We start from the raw sequence: 16,730 nt of genomic DNA on the forward strand, positions 1-16,730 counted from the left end.
ATTTAATATGGGTTTTTTTATCAGGGTTTTTTTATCAGTTGTTTTAGGGTTTTAGATACTCTTTAAGTATTCTCATTATTCTACTTTGCGCTTTGTTCTAATGTATTATTTTGTGTAATGTCGTGTTTATGTTCCATGGTACAAGGTGGGGGGTAGGGGGTTAGGGGGGTATGGGGACCCCAATGAAAATTTTGCCGGTGTAGAGCCTATACAGTTGCATGTATGGTAATAGTAAAAACATACATGTCAATGCTGTGGATCTGCACATGCGCTGATATCTGTACTACACATTCAATATCCCATGCAAACTCTCAAGACTTTGAACTTAGACCAGAACTGAAATGATTCTCTCAATGCAGCGCTAAATCAACAGATCAGTCTCACTTTGGCAAATAAGGTGAGTCACTCTCACTCTCTAGGGACAATGAGCAGTGGCATGAAAAGGCGGCTTACAAATATAACCCATCATTAGAGGATATGAGCCACAGACATTCATTTTACCAGGGAGACTGGGCTACCGTGGACGCCTTCTCGTAACCCCTCATTGTTTCCATGGAGGTAATGGGATCGCGGGCCAGGCATGTGAAGAGCACAAAGACTCATAATTATGCACATCGGTGGACACAAGACAAGATGGATGCTCTATTTTTAACATGCAAGCCATGTGAGTTTCAGGGAAGAGAGACAGCAAGGGCTTGTTAGTAGCACAGAAACTATTTGGCCCATGTAATTTTACATGCTGTCCTCTTGCTGTCTGAATGCTCAGTGGCACAGAAGCACATGTGCATGTACACAAAGTAAAAGACACTCTATGAGTAAGGAGCAGCAATCATACAGAGAGAACTACAGTATATTGTGGACTGTTTAGTGGATTTCCATAGTTTTGCCCTGAGGAAGACATTTTCTTTTGAAACGTTGGCTCAAATAAAGATATATTATGCATCAATGCTATGAGTGCAGCAACGCTCCATTTCACAAGACAGTTCCTGTAACAAAATTACTTTCTTGCATTGTCTTTCTACGGTATTATGACATGCCTATGCCTAACAAATGTATTATTCTACGAAATAATCGTACTAAGTACGTTAAACTTGAATCAACATTTATTCATTTTAATTAAGAATTCAGGATTGGTCAAGATACTTGGAAACAGGCTGAATATATCAAACTAAACAACTAGGATCAGAGCAATGAGCTAAATGCTAAAACTAACAACAAAATACCTATATGGCTTCAAAGGTGTTTACTTTCTATAGTTGAACATTGAGCTGGCCTCTGTTTGAGTTCTCTATCTGTCTGAGCGTTACAGAGAAAACAGAGAAGTCCATAAATCTCCATTAGACCCGGGATGAGACAAGACTCCCTTCCTCTGGTCTTCAAAGGCCCTCTACACACACAGCCCCATTTCAAACAGACAGCTTAGGTAGGATGTCAAAAGAAAAGTCATAAGTCACACAAGACAATACTATTTTATTTAAAAATTCAAAAACAGTATCCCTGTGGCCTGGCTCCTATAACATATTCACATACTGTATATAAATGCCATTATAAGCAAAAACAAAACAAGACCAATGCCTTATTGGACAGGCATTTCTTAGCCTCTGTATTCACATTTTGAAGACACTTTTTCTGGTACTCTCTTTAAGTCCAAGTCCTCATGTGATCGTAACAGGACGCGGGCTGAATGAGGTCTGGTAGGGGTAACTCAGGGGGAACAGATGGGGCTATAGTGAGGCATGGCTGAACTACAGGAAGCAGGGAAAACCCTGGTACTTACAGACTCTCCTCCTCTGTACTTCTCCTGTGCTAATCTGCACTGTGAGGGCTTAGGAGCTGATTCAGACCCAAGCAGGATTACCACTATCATGTGACTCAAGCACTGTGGGCAATCTGGGTGGTCATCAGTGTAGAAGAAAGAAAGATGGATACCGAGAAATGTAGAGAGTCTGGTAGACTTGCATCTCAGTCAGACCTGCCTTGTCATCTGTTTCAGTGAGGTCAGAGTGCAAAGCCACAGTTTGAGTGCAGTGCCTTCAGGATAGGCTAATGCATGGGAAGTCTTTGTAAATATACATTATGAGCCAGTCAAAACAAATTGTTTGCAGCAAACAAAATTGTTGGCGTTGCTGTATTACCAGTCACCCTCCACTCACTAGTTCACAACTGGAACACAACCTGGTGTCAGTCCTAATGAAGCCTTGTGGCATTATGACAACCTCTGCACCTCCAGGCCAACCTGCCACCCCATATACATGCATGGATGCAAATAAAACAGACAGTGCACACAGGCCGAGAGAGAGAGAGAGAGAGAGAGAGACAGAGAGAGAGACAGAGATACCTTACAGAGATAGAACCTTAAGTACCAAGGAAAAACTAGCTAGCTGAGTGCAGCAGTCCAGTTCCCATAAAGGAGGGAGCTTGCATACATCAGTGCAGCGTACACATTATTGATGGTGCTGAGGTTTAGTGCCAAAACTCCTGTAACTTTGTGGGTTAAAAGGACACGGGACAGGTGGTCGGTCAATGTTTCAGTCTGTCTCTCTATCATCGTTTGCCTCTGTCTATCTGTGAATCAGTCAGCCATTCGGGCTATCTGTCCACCTCTGCTTGTTTGAGCATTGTGGATTTAAAGCAATTCCTACTGCATCCCCAATACACAATAGAAAATCATTTTCCAAATTCTAATCACAGCTAATCATGCTGGGTTATGCATTTTATATCAGGTCATTATGTATATATCACTAAAATTAAAATTCTTCCAATTTACTATGGCATGCTGAGGTCTGTCAAGTCAACATTTCATTAATAAAGGCACGGAGAGTGATGCATTGCTAGAGGCCTCTAGTGGGCAAAATCTCTAAGAGCATTAGAGAAGTTCTGCTGCTTAACAGAAAGCTCTCTCCCATCCTTTCCTCCACACTCCTGGCTTTTCTCCTCTTCTGTCTGCAAGCAGTGATTGCATGTTTCCCTGCAAAGTTTTCAGTGGTTGTATCAACCTATCATTATTGTCAAAACAATTTAACTTTGCACCCCAACTACATCAGTGTTGAGAGAGAACAACGCTACATTTTTCTGCCATATGAAAAAATCTTAATCAGCGAATGATTATAATAAAGCAGACAGTTTCTCTGACAAACTGACTCAATAGCCCTAATGAAGTGAACAAATGAGTTATCTATCAAAGTAATGGTAAATAAAATCTGGGATGCTTTCTCTAATCATATAGAATCATGTTTCTCTCTCTTGAGTTAATTAGCATAGAAAAAAAAGTTTTATAATTTGTCCTTCCAATACCCTAAAACCAGTTTGTGAGAATTGTTAGCATTTTTCTTTAAAACAATGGGTTCTGCTAGCCATATTGTTTTTAGTAGTTTATTATTTTTGGTAATTTTGAACCATAGTAACTACCAACTATGTCTGGCTATAAAAAAAGAGGAGAATCACATTTTCATCCTGTCATTATTTTTTTATTCCTTTTTTTATTGTGGCCCCTCTTGTTTTGATTCAATCTCCCTTATTTATTTCAATGTTACATGCAAGAGAAAGTTAACTTCCACTTCCACCTTCCACTTTTTTTCTGTCAAGAATCCAGTGGGTTGTTTGGTTTGGGTTTACAGGTCCAGTCTGCAGTCTGTGGCAGACAGGCGGCTGAGGGAAAACACGACTGATAGACATGACATACAAAAGAAAGTTAACATTCCTTGCACCTCTTCCTGTGACAAACCCAAATAAGGTTATTTGAATTGCGCTTAGATCCAGACTCTACTTTCTGGCAGGCAGCTGTCGGAGCGTGGGCATTATAAACACTCCTTGCACTTGATTTGAAAATAATAAAAATTTTTGTTGACATCCTAATCAGATGGATTTTTTTCCCTGGCATTTTTTTCTTGTCATGTGATTTTGTATTATATAACACTGCAGATGATCATTTTCACAAAGCAGTTTGAGCTACTTTCTCAAAGTTACTAGTTAACAAAACTATATTTCGCTTCAGGGTAGCTTTGCTGTAGTTCAACTTCTTCCAATACGAAGTAGCTGCACTTTCAATGTAGCTGAGGAGAGAAGCTTTATTAAAAAGTTTCTTCACAAACAGACAATATAGGTCAAATCACATAATACCACCTCAGGTTACTTGTAACTACTTTAGATCAGTCAGTGCTTTATCAGTTCTTCCAATTGAAGCAGTTATGGTGTTAAAATACGGATTGTTAGTTCAAATGATATGTTGTTTTGATGAAAATAAATGTACAGTGTAACTTTTTCTTAAAGATAATGAAATTGCAGTGAAACACATCATTACTAAGGGATAGAAATAATTAATCTAAAATCCAGGACACATGCATGCACTGTATATGTGACGTGTTTTGTAAGCTTTCACAGTTATATGTGTATGAATGAAAAGGGAGCGCTGACTGGTTCGAGAAAGTAAAAGATGGTGGATAGACATATCATTGAGTCATCCTAAAAATGGAAACATGAGAGAGGAAGAGAGTGCAGAGAACCACGGGGCATAAAAGACACAGTTGAGGGAAGTAGGCTGCTGCATGTCAATCAAAAGGCTGAGAAACAAGGAGCGGAGGAGTCTGAGAGCTGTGATGCAGGGAGGCGTTGAGAGAGGAGAGAAAGGAAAGACAAGGATGAAAAGCTTCATGAAACTCTGCCATGGAAACAGAGGAGAGGCATGCACGCAAGCACACATGCATGCATACACACACATGCACGCGCACACACACACACACACACACACACACACACACACACACACATCCAACCCAGAGCCATTAAATGTTATCGCATCACAACAACCGTGAATAAATTAGCGAGCCCTCTCCACAACAGAAACTGTTGTTTCGGGTGCCGGCCAGACTGTTGAAAACTCATCTAGGGACACACACTGTTAATAGAGTGAATTGGCCTGAGGAAGACTAGTTGGTGTTTCAAATCACATTCTAGTTATGAACCAATTCATCCGCTTAGAAACAAATCTCTCACTCATTTTTTCCCCTGAAAAATTAACTAAATGTTCAAACATCTCAAGCAACATTCAGTGAAGTGAGTTTGTGTGAAGTTTGGAAACTGGTGTGAGATTGTTAGCTAGCGGAGGTTAAAAGGTGGTGAGAATGCAGCTGGACTGAGAGAGTGGAAGCTTTCTGATAAAGCTGAATTCAAGTTTGCTGCCTTATCTTCGTCTATATTAAATATGGAAGTAGATGGCTTCAGGACCGAACAGATGGAGAGAGGAGAGGAGAGGAGAGGAGAGGAGAGGAGAGGAGAGGAGAGGAGAGGAGAGGAGAGGAGAGGAGAGAACAGGAGAGGAGCAAAGAAGGGCCTTGGTCTAGCCTACTACATCAATAGCAGTTTAGAAGAACACTGCGTTCCTGGCCCACTTCCCCCGCAGCTTGACAAGTCCAAAGAGTGGACAGGTGGTGTGGGGATGGTGCTGGAATGGTACGATGAGACGATGCCCAGTGGCCATGTGGCATCGCCCGCTCCTCGTATGGAACGAGAAGAGTCTGCGTGCCCACGGTGACCGCGGCCATGAGTCACTGGCTTTGCCACTTCCTGCCAGAGTGGATCAGAATGAGTGGGGCTCTGGGTCAGGGCAAGGCTAGAACGGCTGATGACAAGATTCAGGGCTGGGGACAGCCTTTCAGTGTAACACCAAGCTCCCAGCGAGCAGCCAAGAGGAGATGAGACCAATCTATTCAGTTGTAGCTAAAAGAATGAGACAGCTCAAATCACAACAGCAAGAGAAATGACACAGCTCAAGAAAGCGTCCCTGCTAGCCTAACTACTCTGGGAGATGAGGGTGAAAATGTATAATTTGCAGCTAAATTAAATGTAGCTTCTTTGAAATGAAAAAGCTCAAATGAAAATGTATTGACTTGTTGGCATGACTCGACTTATAAATGAGAGTGTGTGCATTAAATTGCATGTAATCGTCTTGCTTTCTTAATTTGGTACGGCTAATAGCATCTCAGGGTAAAATGCAACTTTCAGTGGGATGAAGAAAGACTGTTGCTGACATATGAATCAGTGAGTGCCAAGTAAACCAACTGAGCCAAGATTAATTAGAAAAAATGACAATTATTTGACAATGACAAGTCAACACAACTTGAAAAACTATCTATGAAAAACAAACATCCGTCCATGTATCCCAAACATCCGTCTTATGAGAGGCACTTTCTTCTTATTCAGTTCTATTTTGTGCATGTAAACAAACAAGTTAAAAATAGAGCCCTCAATAAGGCCAAGAAAATGTTCTATGAAAGCAAAAAAGGGTTAGTTGTAATCCTGTGGATTAAAGGATTTGACAGGGGCATGTGCGCAGTGTAAGTAATAGAGGGCAGATTACATGTAGATAAGGCAATGGCAGGGTGATCTGCAGGGTCCAGGGGGCTCAACCCTCTCACCAAACACAGATATGTGTCAGCCAAACTCACACTGTAGGCATGGAGCCACCATGGGAAAGCTGGAGAGGGAGCGATGTCATACCATTTCTAAGAGGCACATTGACTCTGAATGGCAGGTTAAAGCACGTCAAAGTACCTACAGTATTTTGATTCATTAGATTTTGTAACACTGGTGCGGAAAGCAGCGCAGGAGAAAACCACTAGATTAACTGCAACGGTCAAAATCACGGCAAAAGTTGAGCGGATTTTCAGTACTGAAATCACAAAGAACGCAATATTGGCAGATGGGGGGGCTCAAATCTTTCCCTCATGCGAACCAAGAGATTGGGACAAGTACGACTCAGCAGTCCCTTCATTCAGTTCATTCAGACAGCCAGAGTAGAGACAAGGTTTAGCCCCGGGTAAATCTGCCATGGATTAAAGAGGTCTGTCAACTCTTCCTCAAATGAAGCACTGGGTAATCATATTAAACATCATATGGGCCTCCAGTGTTCACTGTGACATCATGCTAAGCCGGTACGATAGCGGCGTGTGCCAGCAGCCTGTAGCCAATATCTTTAAAGCAGCACACACAGACATACACACACACACACACACTTGGTAAGCCTTGCTGGGTCAGAGTTTGGACAGAGTGTACACAGGGAGCAAAAGAGCAGCCTCGTTTGAGACAAATGGCACCAGTGACAGTAATTGAGTGATAACAAAGTGCTCAAGGAAGGACAATGGACTCACCGTGGCAAGCTCATCAAACTTTCCAAACAGCTCATTTAGTAGTTTAACCAGTTCCTGGGCCGTACACTGGGAGGCTAGGCTGGTGAAGCCTACTATATCTGCAAACAGGATGCTGTTAGGGAGAGAGAGAAAAGAGGGGGGTTGGGTCAATTCAGGTTATTTATAGCAGCATGTTAGACTGTATCAAGGAAACAAGATTATTGGGTGCCTGATCAGATTAGCTGTCAGGAATTTGTTTAAAATGACATTTAGGAAGCCTGAGCCAAAGTCAATTTGAACATTCTCTCTGGTTAATGTGTTTACCGCAAACTAATCAAACATTCAAATTAATGACCCGTGGCAGCGAAAAGACCCCGCTCCACTCTCTAACTGACTGGCAGCGCAGTCAGGCAGAACGACTCAAAATAGAAGCGGGACCATTCTCACGGGGATCAAAGTGGAGCCGTGTCCTGTTAGGAGCCGGAGAGACGGCATTCTGGGATATAACGCAACCATGTCGACACTGTCAGAGTCTCCAGGTGAGCTTGTCTTCCCCTCTGACAGATGGTTTATAGGACTGAAAGAGCTTGATGTCTGAACTTTGCATTCCAAGGGTCACTGAGGTTATCTTCACTGTTGATATACCCTAAGCGCTTTCTGTGCTGTTCGTTATTTTGTGCTGATTATCTTATTCGTCATGTTTCATTATAGCTTGACAACAGGGCCCGAAGGAAAGGTTACTTGGGTTGACAACTCCGGTGTCTTAATATGGTCCCCGTGCCCCTGAGAGACTACTCATTATCAATCTGCATCAGAGCAGAACAGGAACTTTTCTTGTGAAGGAATTGCCCTGAGTGCCGTGTGGCAATGGAGGGTGTGAAGGGGATTAGTCATCAAACCGTGACTGGCCAAAACCACTTGCGTGTCTGCGGCTCTCGCGTTGAAGGCAGACTGTTGTCTTCATGTGGGCTGGACTTTTCGCGATGTGACAGAGTGCTGGATCTTTGAAGGGGAGCTGCTAAATGTCATTTTGTCGTCTCACAGATGTCAACATAATGAGGGGCAATGGATTCAATTTGCTGTGAATGTTTTAATTGGCGACCATCTGCGACTGACAAACATTTGGAACGTTAACTACTGTGTTAGTGGAAACACTTACAGTTAAAAGTTTAATTTGCTAGAAGTCTGAATAGGACTGTATTCAAGACCAGTGAATAAAATAAAACACCCAACAGTTGCATGGATGTAGGTTTGTGTGTGTTGCACCCTTAAACAATGCCTGCAGTACATTGCGCGACAATAGAGCGAAGAACTGGATAAAGACCAAATTGATTTTGAATGACCAGCCTACACAACACATGCCCAGTGATATAATCCCTCAAACCAACACAACAAATTCTGTTTTATGCCTGTTCGGGGCTCCAAGCCAAAACAATTACAAATTTCCCTATAAATTGTTCCTCATGAACAATCTTAAAAGTCAAATTACTGATGCTGATTTTCACCCAAAGGTCTCTGGCCTCTGTTCTGACATTCTCTCACAGGAGCACAATATAAACCCAAACAGGCTTAATGTAACTTTAACCAAGAATTCCCAGCCCCAGCCTTCGCAATTATGTATTCAAAAACCATAGTGGACTGTGCACTGCTGCACTTCTTTTAAAATGTTGTATTTTACTTGATTTTATGCATCCTATGTACTCTATTCTTTAACTTTATTTTCATATTATTTTTCAGTGGGTTTTATTTTCCATCTTATGTTATGCATTCCTCATATTTTTACTATTATTATTCAGTGGGTTTCATTTCCCATCTTATGTTATGCTCATTCTATGTCTATTTTCATGTGAAGATGCATTTTATGTATTCTATTCTCCTCTTTATCTTATTCTCACTATCATTATCAAGTTTTATGTGAAGCACTTGGTGCATGTAATTTCTTTGTTGTAAAGCACTTTGAGCTGCATTTCTTGTATGAAAGGTGCTATACAAATAAAGTTTATTATTATTATTATTATTATTATTATTATTACTGTGGATGAGGTTTAAGTGGAGGACGGTTTAACGATCGTAGGTGCGAGGGAAGAACTGTCAATTCTTTGTGAATGTTAGATTGGTTTGATTCACCAGTGTTTTCTTTTTCAGAATACATTTTCAATCCTCATCTCCAGGTTGTATAAAAATTAAACCAGATCAAAAGTTTAAAAAAAATGTATATAATCTAATAGCTTCTCCAAAGAAACCAATAAACATTAAAACAAATGCCAAGCTTGGACAGAATAGTTGATCAAGAGAGTAAACAGTGATGGTTTGTATAAAAAAAAGGACACTTAAATATTAAAGTATAAAGTTAGTTACCCTGTTAGCTTTGCAACCCATCATCATCATCATCATCATTTACGTGTACCTTCACCTAAACCTAGCTGCTTTACTGAGGGTGCTGTCAGCCGAGTCCTGCCTGTTTTTGCTTGTGAAGAGTCCTGCTTTCAGAGTAAAGTAAGCCTGCAACTTCTCACTGCAATATATGCCATCTCTCTTAACTGAGTCTCACAATAAACAGGCAAGTTGCCTTCCACCCACTTAATAGGATGCTCCCAAGTATGCTAACAAACTCCTGCACAGTGACAGTCATGTGTTGCATGATCCCCACTACACATGCCTTTTATTCGCCAAATGAAAAGGCTGCCTGGAGGAAGATATGGTCGATGTCCCCAGTGGGTCTGTGTTGTTACGATGATTTACCAGTGAATTCAGCAATCATTAGCAGTAGTTTTTCCTCAATCAATTTGGATTAATTGAATTATTTCTCCAACTCCATGTCTTGTTTATTAAAAGCTTAAACAGCTAACTAAACTCTTTGAATATCAAAATATTTGGGTCGGACAAAGTTGATTAACTCCCACTAGTCGACACAGAAGCAACTAATTTGAGGTGGCTGCCATGGCGCTACACAAATTCATTGCCTACAGTGGGGCTTGCCTGTCTGTCTAACAAAACTCAAGTACTCTTGTGGCACGGTAAGAAAATTCATGTCCACATCAACGATAAGAAAACCATAACAAAGTGCAGCAGTCATTACTCACTTTTTGCAAGTAGACTTGACTGTATTACTGTGAAAATAACCGATAATTTTGATTTTTATTGTCTGACTGTCGACATCAGTGGATTTGCTGCAGTGTTTCCCGCTTGTGTTCACACACTTCCACAACTCGTTATGCGTGGAGCCTGCAAAAAAGTCCCATTCATTACCTATAGGAGGTTGATGTAACAGTCTTTCCCAGTCGGCAGGTCATATTTACAGTAAATACATTTATATCAGAATGCAGCATAAGCCCCAGCCCCAGTCCTTCAGCCCCAGTCCCAGCCATACACTCAATCCCTGTCCAGCCCAGCAATACCCTCTGCACCAACTCTGCAACACCCTTGGTCATAGCCACAGCCATATTCACACCTTCTGCCCCTGACCCTGCCACAGCCATGCCTTCAGCTCCAGCCTCACATACACCTTCGGTGCTGGTCCTAGCCCCAGCCAGACCCTCTGCCCAGGCCACACCTTCAGCCTACCACAGAGTTCACAGCCCCAGTTCATGCCTAAGACCTCAGCCCCAACTCATAACTCTGCCTAACTCTAAACTCTAGACACAGCACAAATGCTGCATTCAAGTGGTGTCGGATTTACGGTGTGAACGAGTTTCAGACCAGGAAGTGCCACACGAACAACTTATTATGTCGGATGATCAAGTCGGAGAAATCGTGATTGTAGATGCAGCACTGCATCACTGAATTGGCTGAGTTGTGACGTAATTGCTCTTTCCAGCATGGCTGAACAGACCACAAGTCCAAATTTAGAAGACATGGATGTTCCTTGAAAACTATAGTGCTACAGCATTCCATTTCCTGTGGTATTTACATTCATAATCCCCTGAAATAGAAGAAAATAAAGATTGCTTGCTAGCTAGGCTATCGCTAGCTCGATTTCTAATGTTAGCTTAGAGGGCTGGCAATGTGTGTAAACATTTGAGGAAAGATTCACCAATTTTCCAACCATAAAGCACGTGAACGCAAACTACTCAGATGACCGAGTTGTGACGTATTCCCAACCCCAACATCACTTGAATGCAGGGTAAAAACAAATGAATCTATTCCAGCCATGTAATACAGAAATGATTAGCTTGGTGTTAACAAATATATCCTCCCTGCACTCTGGAACCACAAAGCCATATTTGACCCCCCTCACACCCTCATCCATCACTTCCCCTCCAAGGGCACACATTCCAGGAGACTTATTCCCCCAATTATGCTAATCTCCCATTCTGCTCAGTGGGAGGCACTATAGCAGTTTGGGCAGATGTGATTACAATGCAAACACACAACACAAGACACGAGCCTTGTGCCAAGTCGGGGGTCAACTCCGGACGGGTCTCTCTGGGGCATGTGTGGCCAGTGTGTGTGTGTGTGTGCTGACATCTGGCTGGGCGAGGGAGGAAGAGCCGTACGAGGTGATGAGCCGCCCACAACAAATTTCAACAAGAGAAATGGTTGTAATTACTTCTGTGTGGGTGTATGTGTGTGTGTGTGTGTGAGCATCAGCAAGACTGACATCCTTCTCAGTGACCCAAATAGGTCAGCTGGGAAAGAGAAGAACTGTATGCCTAACATTACAAAGACTTTGCAGATGCCTTGACTGTCTTTCTGTCATCATGTTTGGGCTCTGTGTTTGTAAGTTGGAGGGATACAAATATTCTATGGGGTTTGGCTGATGACATTTTTTCTAGATGTGATATGGCCAGTAAATATATCTGTCAAAATACACATGGGTCTGTTTGGACTCTCTGTGCAATATGACCTGTGTCAGTATTTGAATATATTCTCACTGGGATTTGATTAAATCCTAACAGTGACACATTACACAAATCAAATCAAAAGTGTGCAACATACCGCTTAGGGAAAGTACATTGGCAATAAGTAATAGGTAACTCACGTATACTGATGACTCTTTCAGTGAACTCAGTCTCATGCCTCACATTCTCTTATCAAGTCAAGTAAAGTTTATTTATATAGCCCTTCATCACAAGCAAGTCTCAAAGGATTTCACAGAGAACGAGCCTGCCTAGATCTAACTAATCAACAATCAATCTCAAACCAAAATGATGCAATACAGTATGCAACAAAATAAAACACAAGGAAACAAAACTAACAGAAGACACAAAAAAGACACAACAAGCCCAAACTCCCAAGAAAACCCTATTGGGAAAAAAAAATGGAAGAAACCTTGGGCGGGCGAATTCAAAGAGGAATCCCATACCAAGACGGCTGAGCGTGCGATAAGTGCCGGGAGAAAACAATAAAATGGACAATAACATGGACATCATTTTCTATGCATCCTGCGCTCATCCTTCATTTCACAGTCTTACACAAACACACAAACTGTTCTACTAATTGGACTAATAAAAGTCTTCTTTGAAAGCCTCCTATTTTGTAACAGAGCAATATATTATCTATTTTGCCAAGGAGATGCCTTTATTGGCAGAAATTAGGGTAATTTACTGACATGTTGTGTGTATTTATGCATGACGGGTGGAAGTAACAATAATGAAATGGTAAAAAAAAAAAAAAAGCTGTGGTGAAAATGCATGTGAATTGAAAAATTGATTGATTTTGATAAATCCAAAGATGATTTGGTTAAAACAGAGGTTATTTGATCAAAACAGAGCCATTTTCATCATCTATCACCACTTTATATATCATTCATCATTTATTATATTAACAACAAAATTGCCGTTAATCACTTAAGGCGAGCCCTGAAGGGTGGAAGTAACAAAAATTAACTGATAAATTTAAAGGTGATGAAAAACAGTGTGATGAAAAAGCATGTGAGTTGAACGGGAGAGTGATAAATTGTGAAGTGTGACAAATTCAAAAGCGATTTGATTAATTAACTGGTGATTTCAAATTTCCCTTTCATTCATCACCTTTGTTGTCAATTCACAAGCATTTTCATCACATCTATTTTTAATCATTTCATTGTTAGTACTTCCACCCCTCATATTTCCGGCAATGCCTCATATTTTCCCATTAGAAGAACTAAATATGGAGCTATAATGACCCACACACCTCACTCAGGTTTGTAACTTTGGAATCATACAGTTCTTTTATTGATTTACTGTTCTGGTTTCACAAACCATCATTATTACCATATTCCCCTGGTTGGATTTTAATCAAATCAAACGCTGCCCACGGTCTCAGAACATAATGAAAAAAACATTGAGTAAATTGCGCTGCACACTGTTTACTTTCTAATTACAGCCCACCCAAATCACATAAATCATGTCTGCATCGAGCCTAGATCACTCTCACAGGGTGGCTCTAGCTGAAGGAGTTCAAGGCACAAAAGCAATCAGCAGTGCTCCACTGAGATGTGTCCATATTTAACCACCGCACACACAGCGTTATGCAACAAGAATTTAGTCTCCATTGCATTTAATCCCCTGCAGCAGCTTAATCCTAGGGCTAAGCAAACTCTCCTCCTCAAGCCTCCCTGCTGCTCTGACAACACAGAGGAAAGGAGGAAGTGGAGGAGATAAGAAAAGGAAACAAGGAAATGCTGGAGCATGATAAGAGGGGAGAATTTCAAAAAAATACCGTGAGAGAGACAGTAAAGGAAGCAGATTAAGGTAGGGAATGAAAAGGAGAATCAAAGGAACGTCAGAAGTAGAATACTGAGGCTTAGACAGGGAGGAAGCTGAAGCGGTAAACTTCATGCTTTCACACATACTGTACATTTTAGTGAGGAAGGGGTGGAAAGTTAACACACACACACACACACACACAGCTAAGTGGGAAGGACGCGGGAGTGACATGCGGAGCTGTGCAGCGGCAGCACAGTGAAGACAGAGGTAAATAAATGGCTGAGACATTAGAGGTGTTAAATCATTGAAGAGCTGGTTCATCCACCAACGTCAGGCCTAAATGATTAACAGTTGGTGTGTTTACAGAACAAAAGGAGGGAGGGAAGCTGAGGCAGAGGGGCAGGGAGGGAGGAAGAGAGGAGAGAAAACTAAAAGGGGAGAGGGAGGATTCAGAGGTTCATTAAACCCATAATGGCTTTCTTGCAACTTGGAACTTCTCCCGCAAACCCAAATTGCGATAGCATTGTTTTGATGTGTTAGCTGATGTTAGCTAATGTCATCTGACAAAGCCTATCACTTACTGTAACTTCTGACAGAGAGAGAGAGAGAGAGAGAGAGAGAGAGAGAGAGAGAGAGAGAGCATTGAATGGCTTTGACAGCCACAAATAATATACCGACTCTGTAAGTCTGTAAGATAAATTGTATCGCTGCTTCTGTGGACCTATTTGTCACACATAGCAGTTAGCCTGGGATTCAATGGCCATTAACCTGTAGTGTAAAGTAATGATCTATACAGAGGACACATTGAGCAGCTGAAACCAAACACTTCGGAGCTTGGCAACCGGGCAGGACATTGCATAAGCGCCAGAGGAATCTCCTGCTCACTAAGCATTGCTTAATCCGCCTTTCTCTGTACCCAGTAGGAACCATAACTCCCAAAGCCTTGTTTCCCCTGGGGACTGCTGAGATGTGACGGCCCAGAAGTTGGCATACACACCAATGGCATACTAGCCTTAGTCCAACAAAAACATGACAGATTTTGACCTTGACATTAGAGGATGTTGGGTTCATTCACTGCAACCCATAGCATTATTCTAACATTGATTTGTGTCTTTGCCTGGAACCAGAACTAGCTGACTTACATTCTATGAGGGGCTGTGTAGTGTTCTGCCTTTACCAAATAAATCAAAAGTGCAAAATAATGCAGGGTTTCCTTGGGCTGATGAATAATCAAATCTTCAGTAAATGAGCGAGGGTCTCACCCTTGATATTTTGCAATAAGAATTAAATGTTTCAGTTTTTTGCAGCCTGCGGTGTCTTAATGTTTTAGGACGTTGTTGGGTCAAATCACACTACACTGTGTAGCCCTCAGTGTTCTCTCCAAAGGACATGTTTGGTCAAGTTATTCTGCTCATTTTTAGCATGCACTATAATACACAGAGACAGCGTTTATCCCTCTATTTCAGCTGGAAATCCTCCCACGACGAGAATATATCTCCAGATGTCACAGTTGCAGTCAATTCACAGCTTAGGGGAGTTTGTATTAATAATCATGGTGGATAGGTTGGTTTTAGTGTTGGGTTGTTTTGAGGATGCTTACCTGACATTGTCATGACGCTGGATGTAGATTTTGTGAAAGATCCGTTCTGGAGGCTTCAGGAAATCCTCCTTCATCTCCATAGCTACGTTCCTGGGCAACAGACTCATTAACAGGCGCTCCTGAGTGTGTGTGTGTATGTGTGTGAGAGAGAGAGAGAGAGAGAGAGATAAAGAAAGTTATATATATAGCCACAAAGTTATCATAGGAGAAAGTGTTAGTAGCGATAAGGAAAGTGCGAGACAAAAAGGCATGAAATCTAACAGAAATGAATACTGTGTGGAAATGACTCACGGCGCAGGAGAGAGAAAAAAGAAAAAGGAGAAAAGAGAATGCTTACGCGCACGTCTGATTTTCAGCCATACTCTCTACAGTATGCATGTGCCTGTACCTGTTTCTCATTCTCATCCTCCATGCGGAGCCGCTCCTCGATGCAGTTGCGAGCCTGCAGGAAGGCCTTCCTCTGGGCTCGCTCTGTCAGGATGCGTACAAACAGCCCTGACAGGTTGACACTGGTGAACAGCACTGTGTTGGCAACCAACTGCAAACACAAGCAACATAACACACACTCTCAGTTCTTCAGCACGGTTGTTAAACACACATATTAGGGCTGCTGGCTTTCATAATCATTACAATCACTTTTATTGCCAAGTGCAATAAACGTACACACATTTTTAACATTGGTGCAGAGATGTACACTACCGGTCAAAAGTTTGGACACACCTGATTGAATTTACTATGTTTTTAATTGTCTTAAAGTTGATGCCTATGTATGAATGTCTTTCCAAAGCCTTTCCATCAAAGGTCGGCTACTTTAAAGAATCTAAAATATAAGATAGTTTTGATTTGTTTAACACTTTTTTGGTCACTGCATAATTCCATTTGTGTTATTTCATAGTTTTGATGGCTTTACTATTATTCTAAAATGTGAAAAATAGTAAAAATAATAATGTGTGTCCAAACTTTTGACTAGTAGTGTATGGGCAACTTACAGAGTTTCACATTACATAATGATACACCTGGCACAAGGACATCAGGATGTCATTTTCAAAGGGACGGTGCAAGACATTAGATAGACGCAAAACACCTTACATGTGTCGCACTGCAGTGACATACAGTATCTATTTTGAAGCAAGAAAGCATCTGTCTAGGGTCAAACTTGTTTTGTCCATCAAGACGAAGACAGTGAATTTTAAGTACTTTGAGCTGACAGGTGTCTGAGATTCAGGTCTAACCTCTCGGGGCACAACATATGTGCTGTTGCTTTACATTCATTATGCATGATAGAGTTGAGGGGTAAAGCTAAGAAACCTGCATCTGAACCATCTGGCTCACACATAAGGCTGATGCAGAGTGAGAGAGCCATACTGCACTTTTTTT

General features: G+C 41.5%; 1 protein-coding gene across 1 annotated transcript in view; it reads right to left on the bottom strand.

Annotated features, from left to right (window-relative positions):
• Window positions 1-16,730, bottom strand: part of LOC139925581 (adenylate cyclase type 1-like) — a 36,533-nt gene that overhangs the window by 15,769 nt on the left and 4,034 nt on the right. The window contains exons 2-4 of the mRNA XM_071917017.2: window positions 15,742-15,891; window positions 15,354-15,472; window positions 7,146-7,257 (exon numbers count right to left, since the gene is read on the bottom strand). Of these exons, the coding sequence (XP_071773118.1) occupies window positions 7,146-7,257; window positions 15,354-15,472; window positions 15,742-15,891 (381 nt within the window). The remainder of the gene's footprint in view (window positions 1-7,145; window positions 7,258-15,353; window positions 15,473-15,741; window positions 15,892-16,730) is intronic.

The sequence above is a fragment of the Centroberyx gerrardi genome, chromosome 13 (genome assembly GCF_048128805.1).
Source record: "Centroberyx gerrardi isolate f3 chromosome 13, fCenGer3.hap1.cur.20231027, whole genome shotgun sequence".
Lineage (NCBI taxonomy): Eukaryota > Metazoa > Chordata > Actinopteri > Beryciformes > Berycidae > Centroberyx > Centroberyx gerrardi.